General features: G+C 40.4%; 1 protein-coding gene across 2 annotated transcripts in view; it reads left to right on the top strand.

The window, feature by feature from the left end:
- Positions 1–12816, top strand: part of EPHA3 (EPH receptor A3) — a 179807-nt gene extending 166991 nt beyond the window's left edge. For both annotated transcript variants that reach the window (XM_030263981.4, XM_030263983.4), the window contains exons 16-17: positions 7276–7431; positions 8845–12816. In XM_030263981.4, the coding sequence (XP_030119841.4) occupies positions 7276–7431; positions 8845–8950 (262 nt within the window). In that variant the 3' untranslated portion in view covers positions 8951–12816. The remainder of the gene's footprint in view (positions 1–7275; positions 7432–8844) is intronic.
- Positions 12817–23961: the final 11145 nt, after the last annotated feature.

Here is a 23961-nt window from a genome sequence, read left to right as displayed (position 1 = left end):
CATTTGTGTGGGGAAAAAATTGTAGCTTGAGTCATGCAACTGGAAGTACTTCGTGTACACTGCAAATCTGAAATGGACTCATGAATTTTTTTTTGATCCATTTAATTTTTTTCACTGATTTACATTTGGTTTTTTTTAGATTTGTGGGTTTTTTTAAATTCTTACTTAAATTTCTGATTCTGCATTTATATATATACATATATATATTTGTAATGTATGTTACCATCATATGCATATGAGTCTTAATCTTAGTGGCCATTTGAAAAACAAGTATTTAAAACATAGTGTGTGATTTAATAAATTTAAAGCATTTATATGTCCCAAAGCTTTCATAGTGCAGTGTGATCTTGAGTTATAAGTGTTGTGACACAGGATTCAGGCAGCTCAAACGTAGCAGCTTTCCCATATCTGCTGTGTGTGTTCACATCTGTGATTGGGGGGGGGGACTGAAGTCATTTAGTCTTCATGAACCTGTGAAATGGGAATAGCTGAGTTAATCCACAGCCCTCATTTGAAAGAAAATTGAAATTTGTTTCTAATTCCAACATATGACTTTTAGAAATTCTGGATTTCTGTCAGGCCTCTAACTGATTGCAAAACTGACATGGAATCTTCACAAAAAAATCCCAACCTGCTTCTGTGGTTGCTTTTGGTAACGTGAAAGTCAGTGTCAGGTATTGCTGTTGTTGTTTTTCTATACTGCAAGCACATATTTAGGATAAGAGGAAATAATTGTATTACAAGGAAGTGGAGAAAAACACCTGAAAATTCAGGATATTTCAGAAAAATCATAACTGAAATTCTTTTAATATAGCCCAGAAAATGTAGGGGGTCAGGGTCAGTTGTTCCTCCCTAATGAAAAAAAGGGAATGAATAGTTAATTCCTCATACATTCCTTTGCGTGTTAGCAAGTTGTTTCCAGCCCTGCCTTGATTTGCTAAAATTTGATGTGTTGTTTGAAACACTGGCTTGTGTCATTTCCTTGAGCAGTCTTTGGAAGGGCTGATATTTGTGAGTAATTTTTTGCGAGGATTCACTGCTAAACATGTTCAGATTTGTTGTCTCTTTGTGGTGTTCTCACTGTTGTCGTTCTCAGACATCTGGTGGTAGCACTTCCAATTTAAAATTTGAGTTTAAAACTTTGCTCCTCACAAAGTTCATTTCCATTTAAAATCTGATAATTCAGTGGGAACACTGCATTCTAGCTTGGTAGGATTTTTATCAAAATCAACCTCAAAAAGAGCAGTGAACAGGGCAAATAAAAAATTCAGACTTGCTCCTTTTTGCAGCATAATTTAAGCCCTGTTTTTACAAAAATATTTGCAATTAAATTATTGTTTAGATTGGCTGAATACTTTGTTGAGAAATCCCTTTTTTTTTGCCATTCAGGTCAGAAGGCTTCAGATGCTTGACATATAGTGCTGACTGCTGTAATATTGTTTGTTTGCTTCTCCCTTCCAGGATGGAAGAGAGGAGGAGATTTCAGTTTTCCTTGGATGCTGTCATCAGGGTCTTAACAACAGGGTTTGAGTTTGGCCAAAAGTTGTGTAGGGCAAGATTCTGTGTGGATTTTAAGGTTCGTTTAGAATCCAGCAACAATCTAATCTGTGCCCTAAACCCAGACTGTTCACTCTAAAAGAATTCAAGTAATGTAAACTTAAAACTCCAGCTCTCTCTCTGAAGCCTGCTAAACATAAAATTGTGAATGTATGGAAGGAGGGAAAAAAAAAAAAAACTTAACTACAAATCACAAAACGGAATGCAGTGAGTCCTACTCCTCAGTCTCTAAGCACAGTTTGGATTGAGGGTTAGACTGAGGCGGTTTTTAGGGACTTCATTAAGGCCCTGTTTCCACTTGATTTTCCCAGTGGTCATTATTCAGGCAGGAATTTACTGTGGGTTGGGGTTGGGTGCTGTAGAATTTAAATAGAAATTCATCTGGGTCAGCAGGTGGCCTGATGGGCGGGGGAGGTTTTGCTGTTTATTGAGATTTCCAAGGTGTTTGTGGAGCCCTCGATAGTGGTGGTGGCAATTCCACCACTGGTATGCTGGAAAGAGGAGACAGATGTAGAAATTCACAGTGATGCCAAAGCTTTTAATATATTTCTCATATATTTGTAGCTTGGTAGATGGCTCATGCATGGCTGTAGTACTTTTCCTGCTCTTTACCCCCAGGTAACTCATCCCTGAAATATTGTTTAGATTAATAAATAATCTTTATTCCACGCAGGGGACCTGCAATAAGAAGTGGGGCAGAAAACCCCTTGGACCAACTCCGAGGGGCTGACCCAGGGATGGGTTACTGGGGCAGCTGGATCTCCTATTGGATATAGCTGTTAAATATCCTAATTAATTAACCTTATAAAACCACAGAAATCTGATTCTGGATGTGCCTATCACCACTGGAACACCTGGAAGCTTCCAGATAAAGATCTGCTTTTTACTTTACTATTCTAACACTTATGCAAGGGGTTTTTCTCTTTTGATTATAGGCAACAGCAGTACAGCCAAAAGTGAGATATCAAGGGAAGCTCTCCACAGCAAATGATAGATTTTAAGCATTTCAAGAGCTTTATAAAGCATTTTTCTCTGCCTCTTCTGAGGAGCTTACAGACTGTCCTAACAATAATGAGTGTCTGGCATTGAGGGTCTGTCAGCGAGCTACATCCCAGGAAATGCCCATGTGCCTGGATTTCCTTAAAAGCACAGCTTAGGCTGGGTTATGAGGGAGAAAAAAACTAAAATTCAGCAACATGATGGGTTTTTTTGGTTTTTTTTTTTGCTTTAGTGATTTGGTGTTGGGAAAAAGTAAATGAAGGAGCATTGATACACCCAGGCATGTGATTTCTTATCTCACCAAGATGCAGAAAAATATAAGCACATTGAAAATCATGATCCGAGGGTCAGCTAAAGGAGTAGGGAAGACTGGAGGATTGAACTTTGGGGCAGTTGAAATTTTATTTGCTTATTATCCTAGTGGAAGCCATGGCAAGTTAGGCTGGTTTTTGGGGGTTTTTTGTAGGGTTTTTTTTTTTTGGGGGGGGGGATTGTTTGTTTGTTTGTTTGTTTGGTTTGGTTTGTTTTTTTCTGGTTTGGTTTGGTTTTTTCACCAACAATGGAGCTAGGAAATAAAAACTATTGACATTCAGAGAGGTGTACCATTTTTGCAGCCTCAACTGCACTGTTTTTCCCCTTTGGTTATTTGTGTTGCCCCTCTTGATTTCTCCAGCTCTCCTTTCACTCCAAGGAGCAGCCCACAACATGGTTATTTGGAGAGCATGAAAACAACACAAAAAGGTTCTTGGGAAAAGCACATGTGCCCCCTTTAAGAGGTACTTTAGAGACTAAATTACCAATTCTGCTAAGAGCATGTTAAAAATGGGCATGAAGAGATGGAACTCCAGATTTTTATCTTTAAGGTCCAGGGATAATCAAGTAAACAGAATAATTCTACTTCTCCTTGGCATGTCATTTATTTACTTCTTTCCTGTTGATACACATGTATGCGTGTGACTCTGAATGCTACAGAAGATAAAACTGAAATTTGTTTTCTGTGCCACTTGTTGGTTTTGGGGTTATTTTTCTCTTGAAATAAAATTTATGTTAGACCCAAACTCTGTGCTTCAGCTCACCATAATCATAAAGCCCATAGGATTTGAGTTCCAACCAGGCTCATAGGGAGCAATTTCACTTTACAAAATCAGCTTTTAATTACCTAAAATTTGCCACAGGATATTACTTTATGTTTTTGGGGATTTTTTTTAAAATACTTTCCTCTTTAAAAGAAATTGACTGTGGAAAGGAATGTCCAGATTTAAAAAACTGAAGGTTGGTTTTGCTGTTTGGAGGAATGGATGGAAAGAGAGACAGGCTCCTACAGTACAAAGTCTGGCATTGTGTGTGCACAGCTCCTCTGTGTATTTGCAGAAGAAGTGACAGGACATTTTCATTTTCTTTGTCTCAATTCCTGCATTTTACAAGTTAGTTTGTCTCTTTTTCTCCCCAGAGAGCAGCCAACCAGAGATGAGATTTTCATGCTGTATTAGGAAGGGTTCTAATGATGTTTTCTGTGTTTTTTCTTGCTAGTGCAGCAAAATTTTCCCTGTGTTGTGACAAAAAGCTGTGCTAATGACAATACACCATAGTTCTCCTCACTGCAGATGGCTCAAAGGTTAATTCCAACTGTTAAAGTAATGGACACATTCAGAGAAAGCTTCCAGCCATGGGATGTTTTGTAACTGGCACTCACTGTTCAGTTTGTCTCTCCAAACTGGGTCTTGCTGTTTGGTTTTTTTTCAGGGCACCACATGTCAGTAAATACAACTTTGTAGGTGTAGTAATTACAACAACAGTCAGGGTGAACAGGATAGAAAATCTTGCCATGACTGTCAAAAGATGATATGAGAGTGTGTTTCATAGTTAGTCAAAGCAACAAGCTAAAAAGAGTTAAAAAAAAAAGGAAGAAGAAAATAAAAAGGAGGGGAGAGAAGATGTAGAGAAATGTTCTATTTCTCTTCCCCTGAGCAAACATGTAATTTCCATGATTTCTTTTTAATGACTCTCTCCTGAAGCTGGTAGGTACTGATTTATGAAAAGCTGTAAAGGATCAGGTGGAGCCCTGCAGGACATCGTTTACAGCTGCACGGACTGCAGCCCTTCTAATTTGTCTGCTGAAGTGTGAGCTCATGGCACACATCACCCAGACCATAAATTCCCACTTCAGCCCTTCTGTCTAGGGGCTGGGGCAGGGGGAAGAGAACCTGCCAGGGTGTGCAGATGCTCTGCAAGCCCAGCGTTCCCCTGGTGCACGCCAGGAGACAGCGCAGGCTCTTCCCAGCGAGCCGAATTCCTGCTCCTTGATAAACAGTCCAGATGTCCTCTCTGAGGAGGAAAGTAACTAATTTTTGTTTGGAACACTGCAAGAAGAAAAATGATACTTTACAGTGCTGGTTACTCTGAGGTCACTCACATTAAAATTAGGTCATATTTTTTGTCATGATGATACTTTGATCCAAGTAATAAACATAAAGGCTCTTTTGGGCCACTCTAATTCCTAATCCCAGAGACCTGTTCTGTTTCAACTTGTTTGTACTTTTTTTTTCATTAGTAATTCTTGAGTCAGACCTTGTTTTATTAGACTTAAGTTAAAAAGGCATAATAGGCTGGGGGGGGGGGGGGGGCGGAATCTGTGCTTTATCATTGAGAACACTTCATAAATACTCTTAATTAATAGCTTGGGATTGCAGACACTGTACCCAGAAAACAATAAATAAAAAGCCATTGTCTCTTCACAGGACAAACAGTAGTCAGTGAAATTCAGGCCTTACAGCTACTGATTAAAACTATTTTGGGCCTGATTATCAAACTTTAAAGCTGGGTGTCATGTAGATGTCCAAGATTTGGTTTGACCATGGCACCAGCACATGAAGTGAGCTGCTGTTCTGGGGACAGAGCAGATTTCTGGTGTCTTCTGTTGCTCTTCTTTCCATGGGTGGCTGTTCCCAGCATGTGAAGTCCAGAGTTGGTGTCAGTGGTCACATTCCTTCTAGGCTCTGGAAGGAAGGTAGCCAGGCAAAAGCTGTCCCCATCAGGGATATCTCAACTCTGGGACCTGGTGAAAACTACTTCTGTGTGTTTGAAGTTACATTTTTTCAAGCATGCAAGTAGCTCTTTAATTATGCCTTGCGTTCCCAAAAGGGAAAAAATACTATATTAACCTTCTGAGCCTGAGAGAAATCAGCTGATTGATAACAATCAGGAAAACATCAGAGTAAAAGGAGCTGTTTAAGAAGTGGCCAATACTAAAAATCCTTGTTCTTTTCTTCAAAAGTGAAAGGTAAAAGTCTTAATGTCACTAATGTTACTTATGTAACTGATGTGGTATCCCCTGACTCCAGGGCAAGTCAGGTGTACTGCAAGGATGTGATGTTGTAGTGCTGCTGATTTTGGTGAAATTTAAGACATACTGGAATTGAGAAGGATTTGGATTTTGTAGGCTTTTTATGAGGTTGAAATCACTATGTTTAAATATGTGGTTCTCTTGGTGCCTTTAAATCTCCTCCTATTTATATTTGTTCCTGTGATGAACCGAGATGACTTGGGTTTGGAGTGATCAGTTCTCCAGTTCCAGTAGCTGTCACCTACCTATTACACTGTGTAATCACCACCTTTAAATTATGCTGTCAGTCCAGCCACCTCTCATTTTCACTGCTTTCAGGGACAAAAGTCACTTCAAATGGGTTCAGCAGCAGTAGTCAGACTCCTGTGCAGGTTATGAGAGGGAAAAAGAATTCTGGGGCAGAAAATGGACTGTGAAGTGGCAGAGATAACTGCTTTGAACATTCTCTAGTTCAGTCTCAGGAGCAGCACAGCTAAGCACATGCTTGGCTTTAAGCCTGCAATAAAACAATAAAAATAAGGTACTTTGCTTATTGTTGCAGCTTCTAACTTAGTAGCAGCATTTAGGATTTGTCAGTGGGCCACAATATTCTGAACATTTGATATGACCAAATTTCTACCAACACACTCAGTTTGGAGCCTGGAGTGTACGTCGTCCGTGTGATGTTTGGGACTAGGTGAATCAGATAAATATCACCTAATTTAGTCCTTATTAACATGAAATTGTGAGGTACCAATGCACTTTGTGAATGCTGCAGTGATTTAAACACAGGCATGAGAAGTTGTTGCTCTTCAGCAGGATGATTTGTCAGAGCTGCCAGCACCAGTCCTGTGGTGGCCTCAGCAGCTGAGAGCTCCCACAGACAAACAGCAAAGCCACATCCAGCCTGGATGCTCCTGTCACTGCTGAGTTCAGACACAAAATGAATCTGTGCTTCTCCGGAGTCTAGAGGACTGCCAGTCTTCAAGTGTGATATCTGTGAACCAGATCTATTTAAGTCCTGAAAGGGATCTCAGCAATAGATTAGGTGACAATAATGTTTACCAAGAATCAGAGTGGTAAATACAAGATGACAGAGAAAATGACATTTTGATGATGCTTTAGTTTCAAGCACAAAACATGCTAGAATAATCCAGCAGTTAAAAGCAATTCTGTTAAGGAAGTTGCACCTACAAAATTGATTCAAAAATCTACTACCTTCTAGGTTCATCATCTTCAAAAGTGGTTAATTATTCCTTGATATTTTGAGATTTGGAGAACCCCAAAATAACTTTAGAGACATTAATATAGAAAACATTTTTTATCAAAGAACTCTGGACAAAGACAGACTTTTTTTTCCCACAGACAGAAGTTATTCTCCCATTCTTTCATTTCAGGCCATCAAATCTCCTCCTGGACCAAAGCAACGTTGACATTTCAGCCTTCCGCACCACGGGTGATTGGCTCAATGGATTTCGGACAGGGCAGTGCAAGGACATCTTCACGGGGGTGGAGTACAGCTCCTGTGACACCATAGCCAAGATTTCCACAGAGTAAGTTGCAATTTGCTGGGGATTTTCATCATAGCTACAAGTTCAAACATAATCACAAAGATAGCACTTTTATACGGCGTTTTCCTAATCCTTAGCTAACATTTTCTTGCATTTAAGGAGACAGATGGGGATTATTTGTTGTAATTGAAATAGCCATGAAGGAAATCTGTCTCGTGACTGTGTGAATGCCATGGTCCCACAGCTTTTTCTCACTAAATACAAGAAAATTCCCAATTTTTTCCAATACAGTAGCACCATGCATCATTTGGTACACCAGCATCACCTCCTTTCACTGAAGTTTCTCTGTTAATTCTTTAAATGCTGTATTTTACATGGGATTTTCTCTACAGCTGGCACATTGCCAATCTTTCTCTTTATTGCCCATCCCATATTCCACCAAACCAGGTGAGGGGGCAAATTCTTTGTAGCCGTTTTCCTCCTCCATGCTAATAATTACTCAGGGGCTGAACTCCCTCCTGCTATGCTTGGAAGTGAGCAAATGGCAAGTTTATTACATTCTAAATGCAATCCATCTTTGTTCCAGTGACAAGTGGGTGTAGGGTAATGTTCTTTCTGCACCTGAAAAGGCATCAAGTACAGTTAAAAATTTAATGCCAAAGGAAACCTTAATTCCCATGTGGGCTGGCTGGATACACGACAAGTTATGGAGAAGTATGCAGCAGCTGTGCTACCAACAATTAAACACTTCAATGCCATTAATTAGTGTATTACTGCACCTATAAAAGGGTGCTAATGGCTATTTGTAACAATTACCCTTTGGGGACAGTGTAGAAATCCTCCAGGAATGCCCAATTTCCTGTGAGTCCCTGGTTAATTAGCCCTTCACAGGTGTTAGAGCGCCTCTGTGTTACACAAGGAACAACGAGATTGGAGATCCTGGACAAACAGGAGGGGAGAACCAGGGGAGGCACTGGAAGCTTGGCCATGACTCCTTCACCTCAGTGCTGGTAGCAGAGTTCAGAGGAGCTTTCACAGGCCAGTGATGTGTCAGCACTGCCCAGGAAAAGCCATCAGATTGGTGGGGGATGGAGGAGTCAGAAAGGCTCAGCTGATCCAGCAGTGACCCCCTTGCCCCAAAATCCCAGTGCTTGCATCACTGGAGAATGATTTCATTGCCTTTTCTTCCAGGTAAGCAAACACAACGAGGCTAAATGAGCTTTCACTCTATTTATTGCAGCCCCCTTGTGTTTTCAGACAGTTGCTCTCTGGTTTTTTGGTTTTTTTTTTTTTTTTTTGTTTTTGTTTTTGCAGCAGGGATTGTGTTTCAGGATTGTCCCAGTACCTGGAGCTCCTGCAGTACAGCAGTGTGAGATGGGCAAGTTCATTGCTGTTTGCTGGGAGCAGTGCTGTGCAATTCAGTGTCCTCACTCACACGCCTCCTCTTTTTTCCAGTGACATGAAGAAAGTTGGCGTTACGGTGGTGGGCCCTCAAAAGAAGATTGTCAGCAGTATCAAAGCTCTAGAAACTCATACAAAGAACAGCCCTGTTCCTGTGTAAGGTACCAAAATGATGTTGCTCAGGAGAGGAGATAAAAAAAAAGAAGAAAAGTTGCATCGCAGGTGAAAAGTGATGGCTGACAAACAGCAGAATTTAAAGGAGTTCTTTGCAACAGCTTTGGAAACGCAATGGTTGAAATTTCAAACCCACAAGACACTCAAATACTGAGTATAAATGCCTTAAAAATAGGAGCAAACTTGTTTTCTATCTGTTAATCCTAAAGGGTGGGTGCTCTTGACTGACTGTTAATGCAGATAGTAAATATCAAAAGAAAAAAAAAAAACATGAAAAATCCTTCCAAGTAAAAACCAGTGCTACTAAAACCTAGAGCCATTTGAATATTAAGTGACTGAATAACAGAAAAAAAACATGGACATAAAAGCTGTGTATTTGATCTATACAGCAAACAAGAAGAAAGAAAGACTTGCAGTATTTTTATACAGAAGAGATCTGTAACAGGTATTTTATTTCTTTAAAAGCAAGGAAAATAGAGGACTATACCTCACAACCTGTCTGGCCATATTTACTATAATGTCATTGTAACATGCTATTTCAGCTTCAGGAAGGAACACACAAATAAAGTTTGTAGTAACTTTGAGTTAGTTGACAAAAGATTTTCAACATTATGTTAGCTTCCCTAACTGTGTTCATTTAAATAGAAACAAGTCTTAATTTTTAAAAGGCTTATTTATTTTTCTTGGTTTGTTTTTTATTTTTTTCCATTATTGTTTATATTTATGCTTAAATACCTTAACCTGGCTGTATTATTGCCAAGTGCCAAATGTTATCCAAACTTCATTGGTTCAACCTGAGAAATTGTCTGAGGGTTAGTTACTAGATAATTTTATACTCATAGCATCATGCATGGACTACAGAAGGAAAGAAAGGTGGTCTTTTTCCAGCACTGACACCATGAAAAGCATCTGGACTTTTTTTGCAAATGAGTTTTCTTTCATTTGCTGTGAGTGGTATTTTCAGCCAGGCTGAGGTTTTGACAGTGGTGTGTGCATTGATCTTTAGATCAGGATCTGCCCCAAACAGCACATCCCATTTCCTTCCCCCGGGCTGTTTTCCTGTCACAATAAGGAGCCCTGTTCTTGGGTGGTGCTCAGGTGAGAGATCTGCCAAGAAAATATGAAAGAGGGCCAGGGTTTGTTGCATCCTGCTATAACTGATGATGCTTTTTGAGTTCCCTGGGAAATGACCCTTGTTTAAAAGGATGACTTAAGCTGTGAAGGGAGATTTTGGTGTGAAAGTTTTAGACATGCCTGAGCTAGAAACCCCCTGTAAAGGCACTGCCATCCTCTAGGGGACCTGAATTTTTGGCACAGCTTCAGTGTGTACCCTTTCCTTGAAAGAAAGCAGAAGGGAGCCCAAGTCTAGGAGAACATTCACATCTCCCGCTGGAAAAAGGAGACTCGAAGGTGGATTTTGGGGGCCTTCCACCATTTTCATTGTCTTCCAAAGAGCTTCCCAACTCCTAAGTTTTTGTTCTGGAGCACATCAGTCCCACTTCTGAGCAGACACCATTATTTTCTCTGAAAATGAGTGGTTTAAAACACAGTGTGAGCCACTTCTTGTGCTTCTTAATGCTCTAGATGTGATGCCAGGCACACAGAGAGCAGGGTTTGGTCACCAGGAGAAACCATTCTGCTTCCCAACTTGACTTTCTGGAATCCAGACCTGATTCTGATGATGAATCCCTGAAAGTCTAAGGCTGTGGGAGAGGCAGATGGAAAAATGGCACATTGTGTTTTCTCTGTGCATGCAAAAGGAGGTGACCACTTGTGCTTCCTTCTGTTGGCTTGAGTTTTGAAGCTTCTTGGTATATAAGTGAGGAAAGAATCAGTTTCTAGGGTTTGAGGGGCTGAAACTGTTCTGCATGAATCCAGAACTTGCAAAATGTCCAGGCACAACATTTAACACACATTGCTAAAGAGAAGAAATGTTAGAGGCTTTTTCATGATGCTGGTAGTAAGCATGCTGTAAAGGACTGGGTTTGAAACATACTCACAGCATAATAATTAGTAATTCTCTCTGAAAGATAAGTGAATGGGTTTTTAAATTGAAATAATAAAAAAAATGGAAGAAAGGTAAAATAAAGCACTTAAGCTGTAAAAAACACTTCCACTTATCTGCTCCAATCTATCATGAAATGCAGCAAGCTGGATACAAAAGCTGTTTTGTGTTGCTTAGTTCGTTCAGAATGAATCTTTACTTTGGTTTGAGATTGCTCTAAATCAGACACTGTTAGTGAATTTAAGCCACCAAAACCCAGTGGCAAACACTGTCTGTGTGGGGACAGCTTTTTGTGACATTTCTCCTCAGCTTCATTCTGCTGCTGGAGTGTGGGGGCAAGGGGTGGGGTGGGGGGGCTGACCTCTGGGAAATGCTTCTGGAGTCACAGACCCAAGTTCTTAGAGTTTTAGACACTTGAAAACTTTGCACCAACCACCCTCAATTTCCTCCTGCCATGTGTCCTGTCATGTTCCTTGCCCACTGTTCAGGCATGCTCAGCATTAAAAATTCAATCTCACCAAGGGGAAAAAGAAAAAAAAAAAAACAAAAAAACGAAGCAGCTGGGTTTTGCTTTTCTGTGCTGTTAGGAGTTGAGAGTTCTTAACACCCATTTGATTTTCTCTCCCTGTCAGAAGTTGATTTGTACTGTAAGTGGCCTCTGTTGCAAGCATCCTATACTCCCTGTCCCCCTGTACATATGTAAACATAGCAGTGTACAATTCTTCAGTGTGGAGTAGAGAAATAGAGGTCGTGTGGCCATCTGCCTGTACAGGTTATGGACATCAAGCAAAATGCAAACTGCTCATAAAATGACATGCCATATTATTGGGTTTGTACCTTTCAATATAGTTTCCATTTTATTTATTTCTGTTAACATAATCTAGTTTTTGTGCTGTAACTTAGCATCCAATAAGCAATGTATAGATGTGATTTGATTGGCAATATGTATTTACTTTAACTTGTATTTCAAAAGCATTACTTACTCATTTAGATTATATATTGTGCAATTGTAGATGGCCTCTTACTAATGTAAAATGATTTGTAGTGGAAACATTTATATTTTTATAATAAACATAATGAAAGTATTTTTTACATACTGAAATACTGAGGTGATTGCTTGGAGGACAAAGTAAATTTATTGGATTAGTATGATAAAATTGTAATTAAATATGGATAAATTCTGAGTGTTAAAGCATGGGTCTGGAGTGAAAGCTAGATATTACCTATATTATCTATTAAAAGAAACAAGCAGTGCAGGTTTTAATTAAACAGACCAGCATTTGTGCAAAACTGACTTACATCAAAGACTTTACTTTCTCCATGGATACTGGAAAACATCATCTTCTACAGACTGCCTATGGGATATCGAAAAAAGCTGTCATTTATTTTAGTTGTGTCAAGTATTTCCAAACTTTTGCTTTCTTTCCTCCCTCGCCAGTGAACCTATTTTCATCTTCTTAATATGTTGAATCCAGTCAAAGATGTACTTTTCAACAAAATAAAATAGCCCACCACATACTGTAATTTCACCCCATGATCATTTCTTGCCTCTGAGTATCTGTATTAGATAATATTTTGCCCCTGTTTTGTTATGTCCCTGCCATGTTGTTTCTGTGTACTTCACTCAAGTACAGGGTCTTTGAAAATGCCAACATACACAACTCAGGAATCCTCTTCCTAGGAAAATAGGAATGGTTTTGATGCTTGCCAGTTTCTTGAATTTTACAGGTTCTTTCTGTACCATAACTGATTTTGCATGCTTTTGTATACTACTCTGCTTACTGGTGCAAAACAATGAATGATATACCTGGCCTGGAGTCTGTAAGTTGATAAACTTTATGAATGTGGATGTAGCATACTTCTTTTTTGGGGTGGGGGTGGCATTCTATCTTGGTGTGTTCAACAGAAAGGGGAAATCACAGAAAAAAGTCACCCAGAGCTGGACTTGTCCTTAAATGACCACAGCTGGACTGGAAGCCCCTTGTCCTTCCTGCCACCAGGATGCTTCATGCTGTGGTGGATAAATGGTGTCATTTTAGCTTCCAACAGGGGAATTTGATGCTGTGCTTGAGCACCAGGGCTCTGATGGGATCTAATCCATGCAGATAATGGTGCAAACCATTTTCTCTGGGAATAGGTTTCACCTCAGCTGTTGGGTTACCCCAGCTCATGTCTATCCCAAATACATTTTATTTGCTCTAGATCCTCGGGCACAATGGCTCTTGATGTTTTTATTGCTTCTACTGTAAAATGGTATTAATTTAATTAATTAATATAGCCAGCTCTGGAAGGGCAGCAGGATGCACTCACTTAACAACAGCAGGACAAGGAATTGCCTGGCAGCCCCCACCACCACAGAATCCCAGAATCCCAGAATGTGCTGATTTGGAAGGGGCCCATCAGGATCATCGAGTCTGGAGAGGTAAATTGCTGATAATCACTTCCATAAATCCAATATGCCTGCTGGGGTTTTTTAGTGCTGCCCAAGTGGTGTTTTTCCACTTTCTTCCCAAGGATGATGCCCAGACCCGGATACCTGCTCCACTGAAAGCCCAAGCAGTGCCAAGTGAAATCAGAGCATTATTTCTGCTGTCTCACATGTGCCACCCCTGTTAATTCATACGGATATCCATGCTATTGACTTCCTTTCATTTTCTGAGCTGCTCTGATTCCTCAGGTCCTTTCCAAGCTATCACTGCCTGGTCAGTAATTCTGCATTTAATAGGTGTTCACTCAGTTCGTTTTTCAGTCCTTGGTCAAATCCTTTGGGATTCCTTAATGAATTTTACTTTCCCAATTAAAAATTATATTTATTTTAAAGTATTTCCCTCTGCTTTGATTTATTCCGATATACAAAAAGGCACATGGTGTACAAGAAGGTTACTCATGCAAATGTGAACAGCACAAAACATGATTCTTTTCTGATGGCCAGAGAACTCTGGTAAATGAAGAGTACTCGGTACTTGGGATTTTTAAGCTCACTCTGTTTTCACATTAAAATGATTTCATAATAGCCCATATTTCCCCAGTTAGCTCATGAGAATGTTTTGGGGGAGAGCAGCAGAAATCTTAGGAAAAGACAAGATAAATCACATCCACTACTTTTTACATTATCCTGCCTCAGAAATAAATTAGATGAGTTTGACAGGATTTGTTTATTCTTAACAAATCTGAGTTGGTTTCTTAAGACCTTGTAATCCTCCAGTTGATATATATATTATATATATAATGTGTGTGTGTGTGTGTGTGTGTGTGTATGTGTGTAAAATCTTTTTGGGTATTTGAGGTTAGCATACCCGCTCTGGAATTGCCTGGCTCTTCTTTTCTCCTCTCTTTAAAACTCAAGGTAATCTTTGTTCCTCTCCAGTTGCTTGGGCTCCAGGACTTCTCCAAGAGAGTAGCCAGTACTTTGGACCAGTCTTTTGTTTTTATAATCTATGCTATAAATAAATAATAAATATAAAAAGTATAAATATATAATAAATGCTATAAATCCCACAGACTCTGAAAGCCTGAATGCGTCAATCACTTTTGACTGTTAAGATTCCTAATTATGAAACAGAAATAAAATGCACCCAGACAAATATTTTAGTGCATGATGAGGTTTTGCTTTGAATTTTTGCCATCAAGCAATGAATTAGAGTCATCATTAAGGGAACATTTGGTTAGCAAATTTCATTATTAATTTTTAATTAGATTCAGCATCTAAGGTTCATCACTGTTATATCACTTTGAAGTTAGTTGAGCTTCTTTAGAAATCCTTCAATTCACTCTATTGCTCTCCATGTAAGGGGAGAAATGTCCTTTATCTTCACTCCTCTTTTATCCAGTAGCCTTAGAAAGCTCAGTTGTTTAGTTTCTTCAGTAAAGTGTGTGTCTACTCACCATGGATTTGTAATTAATACTGAGTTTAGCTTCCAGCCCTTTAAAGAAGTGTATGTTTGCAAGAGAGTGTGAAATAACCAGAGCTTTATATTCTTAATTTTTGGAGTTTTAGGGAAACAGGTTTTTGGCTTCTTCTCCTGCCTCAAGTCCTGTAAGGACAAAAAAAATGAGTGTTTAGTCTCAATGTGTTCATGGGAGCGTAGAGTAAAACATTTTATTTTAAGGAGATGAAATGAAGCCAGTAAAAAAAAAGCATATAAATGCTATTTAAACAAACCATTTGTTTAAATGAAAAAAACAAACAAAAAATAATAATTAAAAAAACCCCAAAACTGCCAAAAAAACCAAACTGGAGGTGTGCTAGTTTTGCGCCATAGTCTGACCAGGGATTCAAATAAACATCTCTGATGTCATTTTTCCTGTCATTCCCCCTCCCCACCCAGCAGGAAATTGTCCTTAGGTATAGTTTACATTTTATTTGAAGCATTTTCTTTTCACGGGGTGGTTCACTCTTTTCCCTTTCATTACTCTGAGAGCTCGTGAGGCTCAGCAGAGGCTAAAACTGGCTCCAAGCACAGAAGTTGTGTGTGGCAGAGCCGCTGCTCCTGCAGCCTTTCCCTGGTACCTGCTGTCCCCACCCAGCATCGTCCGGACCCCTCCTCCCCCTCTGCTCTGCTTTACAGCCCAACCTCCCAGAACCACCCCTAAAAAGGATGGGAGATTGTCGGAATCTGAGGTATTGATGATCCCGAGATTGTAGAAAGTCTCTGTCTTTCTGCCCCGCTGCCAAAGAAGAAGCCATAATTCGTCTGTGCTGGTTTCAAGGTTGTTTATTCTGTTTATCTCTAACATGTTCTGCTGCCCTGCCACAGGTCTGTGCTGCAGGGCAGCGTGTGGGGCTCTGCCCCCAGTGGGATGTTACAAACATTATATACCAGAAACTACCTGTGCTATATTTACAATAATGTGCCAATATCTGTCACCTACATTGAACAGTGTGTCCCCAGCCTAAACCAACAGAAAAATGCCAACACTACAGTGAAACATGGAGGGCATGAAGAAGGAGAAAAAGGACAAGACACACCCAATTTCCTCCATCCTGTCCCCTTTGGACCCCTAATCTAGAATCCTAAAATTTTACTTTTGCACCTGTGCCACACTTAATTATTGCTTATATCAAACACTCAGCGCTTGTAATTCATCCTGTAAGATTGAAAACTCTTTTCCATGGACAGAGATCACAGACAGTGTCTCTGGGGGCTCTGTCCAGGGGGTTCCTGACCCCCTGCCAGGGTCCCAGACCTTCCAGGGCAGCCAGAGGGAAGCCCTGGATTCCCACAGGAGATGACTGAGGAGATATTTTAGAGTAAAAGTAGTGTTTCAGTCGTTGCACTATTAATTGCTTGCCTTGCTGCACTTTCCCTTTCAGTGCCATCCAATTTAACTCTGTGAATCCCATTTTGATTTGCCTGGGATTCTTTCCCCCATAAATCACCTTCAGTGTGACTCAGACATTTTGTCCCCATCTTTTCTGCATTATCTGGGTGGCTTTTTTAGATCCAAGCTGGGTATTTGCTGCCAGGTTTTTGACCTGCAGCTTCCCGTCAGGCTGGTTGGCAGCTAATTACCAATAATTATTCCAATTTTCAGTGTGCCCCTTTAAAGTTGCATCATCTTTGATTATTTATCTATTTTTAATCTCTTTCTTTCACTCTCATAAAGCTTTTCTGGGGGCTTTAGTTGAGAAGTAAGTCACAATTCCCACTTGGATATACTTCATAAAAAAAATTGTGCCTCATTTATCTGAGTTAATAGTTACCTAATTGTAATAGCAAGCAATAAAATTCAATCCCTACAACAATGTGATGCTGTAACTTCCTTTCCTCTCACTGATGGAGCAATGGGCTAGCTGCCAAGGAAGTAAAATGAAAATAGGAAACAATATGAACAAAAAAAATCTGTTTCTGAGATTTGGATATAGATATTTTCTTTAGTTTTTTGCTTAATTTTGGTTGGGTTTTTTTTTAATTTAATATTCAGTTATTACTTGGTTCCATTTTTAATCTTCTGTTCCCAACTTCTCTCTTTGTGTGTGGGGGTTTTTGAAGACAGAGCAAGAGTTGGCCCACAGAGAAATTTATCTTCTGCCTCTTCCTCATATATAAGCTGTCCTCTCTATATAAGGTTCTAGAACGTTTTCGTGAAAAAACAAAAAATTTGTAAGGGAACACCTCCCCAGCATAGACTATATAAATAACTGTAATTAAGTCATGCTATCCCTTCAAAGAAATATACAATAAAGATTAAACTGAAGCAAACCTCTGTCCCTGGCACCAGCCAGCCTTCAAGAGCTGTAACTCAGCTTTATCAATTTCCTGCTGCATGGTAAGAGATCCCATCAGAACAGAAGGCAGACACTGAAGCACAGGGCTGAAGAAATCAGAGACCTTTGCTACTCTTAACACCCAAAACTAAGTGCATTCTTTCTCCCTTCTGTTGTAATTTCTGTTCAATATATCCTCTGCTGAACAAGTACCTTAACCAGCTAAATTATGCATTTAGACTGTAAAAAAAGATATTTAATAGCACCCACCCACTAAGCAGCTCCCCCATGATTAAGATAATGTTGGGTGACTGTGATCCAGCTGTCTACAGTTTGTAGACCAGGCTCCATCATCTCAACATGTGTTTTGAGGCATAATCGATATAAATTTATATTATTATAAACATCATGAACACAAGCAGCTCTTTGGCCCTTTCTCTCTGGCTGCCACAGCCCCTCCTGCTGGTTTGGGTTTCAAGCCCTCAGTCTGAACTGTATTTTTGTGTATCTAGTCTGTTTTTAACCATGACAGGCACAGCACCAAAAGAGCCCTTTCCCCCCAGTCTGCCTGCTTGGATGTTTTCACTGGGATCTGTTGGGTGCCTTTTCAGAGGAACCTTTCACAGAATTTCTTCCCAAGCCCGGGTCTTTACCTTCAGTTCAGGTAATCACTGGCTGTTCAATGGCCTCCCAAGGAGTCCTTGCAATGATTTTGACTGTGGCCTTTTGTTGCTAAGTGGCTGCTAGAAGGGTGTTAAAATTACAGATTAAATAATTGGCTACTCTCAGCACAAAATCCTGTGGATCACAGTAGATAGTGCTCCTTGAGAAGACAGAACAAAAGTTTTCCATCTTGTGGGAAACCAGTGGAACAACAAACTTGGATATTTTGCTCCTAATCCTTTGGAATTTACAATCTGAGATTTAGATCACACACTTTTTTCATCCATTCCCTTGGTGTCTGTGCAGTATCTGACTAAAAAGGCACAGAGCAAGAGAACCAATGGTCAAAAATGTCTCAGTGGCTTCCCAAAAGGGAAACTTATCTGCTACTATTCTATCATTTTACCAACAGGACTTCTTTCTCCAAGTAGCTATTCTTGTCACACTGTAAAACATAGAGTTTGCTATGACAGGTCTGGCTGTGTATGGTTACTGTGATACTGAAGTAATAAAACTTTTGAAATATTCTTGAAATATTTTTAAAACATTTAACGATTAAATGTTTTATGGGCTTGGATCACCAGGTATATGAAATCTGCTTGATGTTTTAGGCTAAATGTTAGTCCTGTATCTTGAGGGGGTGGTTGCCGTTACTACGCAGACAAAAAGTATATCTTCCAGTACAAAGGAATCTGAAAAAGCTCAGAAGGGTTGTCAGAAATTTCACCTAGAGTTTGTGAAAAGCTGATTAATTTTCCAGTGGGAGAGTGAGAGGGAAAAAAAAAAAAAAAAGATCTGGTTTAGTCCCTGAAATACCAAGCTCAGTAATATCAGAGGCAGGAGCAGAGGACTCAGGGGAAGCATTCCTGTTTCCTTCATTTAGCCTTAGCAGGGTTTGGACACAGGGCTAAAGTTACCCCTCTCTCCAGAGATGCTGTGCAGGGGCTTGGATGTGGAATGGGAGCAGTGCATTATAAATCTCTTTGCAGAACATAAGAGTGTAAGGTTCTTGGAAGAAAAATACATCGGCTCTTGTGTCATTTGAGGGTTGTGGCACTTCCAACCTCTCAGTAATTGCCTAGCTCTTTGCATTTGTGAGAAAGCAGAATGAGATGCCTTAAAAGGGGGTTCTGCATATTGTAAAAGTCCAACTGCAACTCAGAGAAGCACCCCTGAGACTTATTGCTACCATTAGAAGCTTAGAGTAATGTGCACATATTTTTCTTTTTAGGCCATGCACACTTTATCTAACTCTCAGAGGTAAAAGAAAAAAAAAATAAAAGGAAAGAAAAATGAAAAAAATGTTCTATTATGTATGGGGTGTTTTTTTTTTTTCTTTGCATTGATCTTGCCACCACATCCCTGGCATCACACCCCCTGGTGCCAGAGTCCCTGGGGATCTCCTGAAGACCACAATTTCCTTGTGGTGCTGTGATTTCCAGCACTGCTTCGCAGAAGGGTGTGAAGCAGCAGCTATGAGGGGAGGCAGGAAAGGAGGGGATTTCATTCAGGCTGGAGACCCCAAAACTCAGCTCCAGTCTTCCCTGTGGGATACCAGCACCTAGTACAGCCACTGCCCAGTCCTTGCTGGGGCACTGCCAGATTTGGCAAGGCTAAATGGTGGTGGAATACTTCATTAAGGAAATGCTCATCATTAGAAACTCATTGCATTTCATTCTCTGTGTGTATCTGCTCTGCCTCAGCAACAGGGGAGAGCCAAGGTAGAAGCCTGACTTTGTTAAGTGTCTTGTTGGCTTTTGTTCTTGTTGGGTTTGTCATTGCATTTTAGAAAATCTCAGGTCTACTTTGTAACCTTAAAACTGGGAATTTTCTCCTTTCTGCTGAAACTTCTTAAGGTGCCTTATACACATTATAAATGTATATTATGTATTATACACATATATACTTCATAAGAGTATAAAATATTTTATACTCTTACTGGCAGTAGTCATATTCCTCTTCTTATGATTCTTATACAAAACAGTGAGAATTATTAAATCATAGCAAACAGGAAAACAAATACAATGAGGGGTGTAGCTGTGAAATAATTCCGATGTTTTCACTTGGACACTAGCTATGCTCCAAAATCAGCAGCAAAAGAAGGTTTGAAATCTTTGTCAGCAAAGGCTTTCAAGAAAATAATAGTCTGGTGTCTCACAGAAATCATTTGGAATGGCCTGAGGTAGAGAAACCTCTCAGTTTTTTTGGCTTCAAAGTTCATGATTCATGTGGACTCACACAGCTTTTCCCATCCCTGTGATGCCTCAGGCTTAGCTTTCCTATTTTGCAGATTATGTGCTGCTTTAGTGTGTGGGTCTGGGCTTCATATGAGGGGATGGTGAGCTCTCTGCACAGAGCAGGGAGACAAAACAATTCCTTCTCCAGCTGGACACCAAGGACAAATGATCCAAATCTCAGGCCCAAGAGCACAAACAACGTGGGCTGGAGAGAGAAAAACAAGCAGGATGGGACTGCCTGGGCTAAAGCTGGAATTGGGCAATGAACTCCAAGGTGCAAATGGAGCAGAACTTATAAAAGTGAGAGACCCTGTGAGCAGTTGTGCATTTTGGGACCATTTTGGTTCATCTTTGGTGCAGCCCTGGCTGGGCTCTTGTGCTGCCCAAGGTGGATCCATTAAGGCCTTTTAATAAATCCCTGCTTGATTCTTTAGCTCTGTCCAGCCTCTGCTCTAGCTCGGCCTTCACAAGGCATCATCTACACCTGAAAAACCTTCGTCCCAAAAGACAAATCCCATTTTCTTTTCTCCCCGGTGTGCAGGGCACAGAGAGATGACAGCACGGTCTGTGTCTGAGGCAGACATTGCTATTGCTGCTGCCTGCACCAGGGCTGGTCCCACCCAGCGTGGTCCCTCTGCCCTGCCTGTTCATTGTCACACATCCCTGACACACAAAATGGGGGGGAAACCCCAAAATGCCACGGCTCCCCTGCTGCTCATCATCCCACGGCTTTTCCCTAACCCTGCACCGCTCCTCGGTACTCCAGGAACAGGAGAACAACCTGTGCCATCTGCTCCATGGGAGAACAGCTCACACAAGGACAATTTCCTGCCCTCTGTTGTTGGATATGACCTCCCCTGGGTAGGTGGGGATTTTGGCAGCCTGTACAAAGGCTAACAGAGACTGCAGCAGGAGCTGCAATAGAGCTGTTATGGCTTGACAGCCCTGTTTTGTAATGCACCGGGGGGTTTTGTTACAAGTCAATTGTAGCTTCAAGAAATTTAAGAGTATGGCATCAGCTTGTATGATTTTTTTTTTTAATGTTTCATACATGAAATTGCAGTAGATTTTAACGTGGAGACTATGGCTGTAGCACGCCCAGATGACTGAATAAAAACTAAAATCAATCAAACTACTTGATTTTGTTGGCACGTTTTTGCTCTGTAAGTGGAGATAAATGTTTTTGCAACCCTGATAATTTCATTCTCATTTCTTCAGGCAGTGCCAAAACACTGGGTTTATATTGTTTGCCGAGTGATTTTTTTTTTCTCTATTTGTGTTTAAAGACCACTCTGTTAAAGATCATTTAATGTAACCTTTGTCACTACAGTGTTTATCAATGATGACCAAAAGCATGAAGGAGTCCTGTGGCTTGAGAAAAGACTTTTCACCTCCCCACTCTCTGTAACCTTTATTTTTCTTGAATTAACTAACTAAGGGACATGAGGAAGGCAATTAAAGCTTCAGATCATTGACTCCATGTGGTCACAGTAGAGCTTATTTTTATTGTAAGATAATGATTCACAGTGAGGGAAGGAAAAGGGGTAAGATTTTGAACAAAAAGATGCGAGGAAGAGATTTTAATTTGATTTTAGTGGGAGCATGGTGAATAAAATTACAGAAATTATATAAAGCTACATTGTGTTTACTCCTTGGTAGACCAACGGCAGGTAATCAATTACCTATAATTGGAAGAATATTTGGTTTGCATTTACTCTCAGCCCTTCCCTGGGCTGAAAAACCCCATCCTTCAAAACTAGGTAGTTAAAACACCCATTATAATCTCATTTTAGTGCTGCATGTTGAGCTCTGTACCTTGCTGTGTTCCTACAGAATTTAGCTCAGTCCCAAGCCTGGCTTAGTACCTATGTGCTCATAGAACTTCTGACGAAAAGAAAATAAAAAAAGAAAAAGAAAAGAAAAGGAAAGGAAAGGAAAGGAAAGGAAAGGAAAGGAAAGGAAAGGAAAGGAAAGGAAAGGAAAGGAAAGGAAAGGAAAGGAAAGGAAAGGAAAGGAAAGGAAAGGAAAGGAAAGGAAAGGAAAGGAAAGGAAAGGAAAGGAAAGGAAAGGAAAGGAAAGGAAAGGAAAGGAAAGGAAAGGAAAGGAAAGGAAAGGAAAGGAAAGGAAAGGAAAGGAAAGGAAAGGAAGGAAGGAAGGAAGGAAGGAAGGAAGGAAGGAAGGAAGGAAGGAAGGAAGGAAGTTTCATTTTAATTATCCTGTTCTGAAAAAAATGTCTGTGTGTGTGCGTTTGGGCATTCAGAGTAGATTTTAATATAATTCAGAGATCAAAACAGTGACACAAATGTTAAAAATAAACCATGTGGGTTTTTTTCTGGTGTTTTTGTGGGGGTTTTTTTGCCCCAGTTAGAAACAAGACCTCTTCAGCAGACACAACCTTATAAAATATTTTATACTCTTGCTGGCAGTAGTCATATTTGTCTTCTGAGGATATGATTCTTAACCACCATTTTAGAGAATCTTGTGAAGCAGCCGTCCAAAGCACATGAAAATTAGAGGTGGTGGCATCTCCAAAACTTGAAAGTTGCCATCCAGATAAATTAAACTGGAAGAAGGCCATGTGTCCTGTTGCTGGGCATGGAAAAAAAAATGCCAAGGAGGATCCTTGTCCAGCTGGAAGGCACAACCAGCCCACCAAGGGTGCTGCTGAAGCCAACGGGAGGTGAAATCCCAGCCTCATATTTTTTCCATTCTTCAATGAATGGTTACATCTAGCTGTGGATTCCACAGCACTCCCCCACAATACCCAGGGAGGATTTTTTTGGACAATCCTGATTCTCAAGGCTTTGAGAGTTTTCTGATCCATGGAGCATAAAATCCCGAGGAGGCCAGAGAAAAACCAGGATTTACAATCCTGCTGAAGATTTGAAAAGACCTTCTGGGACAGCTGCCTCCACACACGACTCCCAGGAGCCCAGAAGAGGAGAGTGTGGATATCCATGCCCACCTGCCAAGAAATGGGAAATTTCTAGGCTCAAGCCAGATGTGTACCTGGAGTTTTTATGACTTCCTGTGCTCTCTCAAATCCGTGGCTTTCTGCTCTGACACAGTCCTCACAGCAGAAAAACTGAGCTCAGTACATCTGTAGATTTATTAGCTGCTTATCGGGTTGCTTTGGGGATAAATATTTTTAGATTTTTCATAGAATAATTGCAATTTCCATAAATGAGCATTTTTCTACCTAGAAAGTGTTCTCTCAATGCCAGCAGTCCTGAGCAGTGCAGGTGCAGCCAGTGGAGAACTGATATTTTTAAAGAACTTTTTGATGGATCAGCTAACAAACTCAACAAAATCAATCCATTTTTTCTAGGTGGGCATCTTAGGGAGGATTTTGTTCTCTCTGGGTGCAGTGTGCAGAAAAAGACTGGTCTTGTTAACACTTCTTGCTGGCAAAAGGGCAGCAAGGTTTATGTCATCTGTGCGAGCTTTGATGTCATGCCCTGACCCTTTTTGCCCAAACAAGGAATTTCACAAGCTACTAAAATTATATAACCTATCTTGAGGCAAAACATTTCTCATATAGCCTTGAACTCCTTGCCTCCTCATGAGTTTTTTTTTTTTTTTTTGACAAAGAGGCCATGAAACCTTTACAGCACAGTAGCCCTTGGGTGTAGGGTGGCCTCAGAGGTTGAACCAGAAACAGCATCAGTGGTGTGCTCACAGTGCAGGTATTTCTCTGAAGGTATTGTGAAATCCCAATTTTGCATCTCTGTGGTCTGGATTGCACCCCAGTTCTACCTCAGCTGTAGTTTCTCAGGGAAAATCAGCATCCTGTTTGTTACCTGTGAGGGGCTGGTGCACTGCACAGCCAGGGGGATGCTGAGAACATGAGCTTCTATTTATTAACTAAGTGATACCACATGTGG

Source organism: Taeniopygia guttata, chromosome 1, assembly GCF_048771995.1.
Source record: "Taeniopygia guttata chromosome 1, bTaeGut7.mat, whole genome shotgun sequence".
NCBI classification, from domain to species: domain Eukaryota; kingdom Metazoa; phylum Chordata; class Aves; order Passeriformes; family Estrildidae; genus Taeniopygia; species Taeniopygia guttata.
The sequence above is the reverse complement of the archived record's forward strand: the minus strand, read 5'-3'. Positions and strand labels throughout refer to the sequence as shown.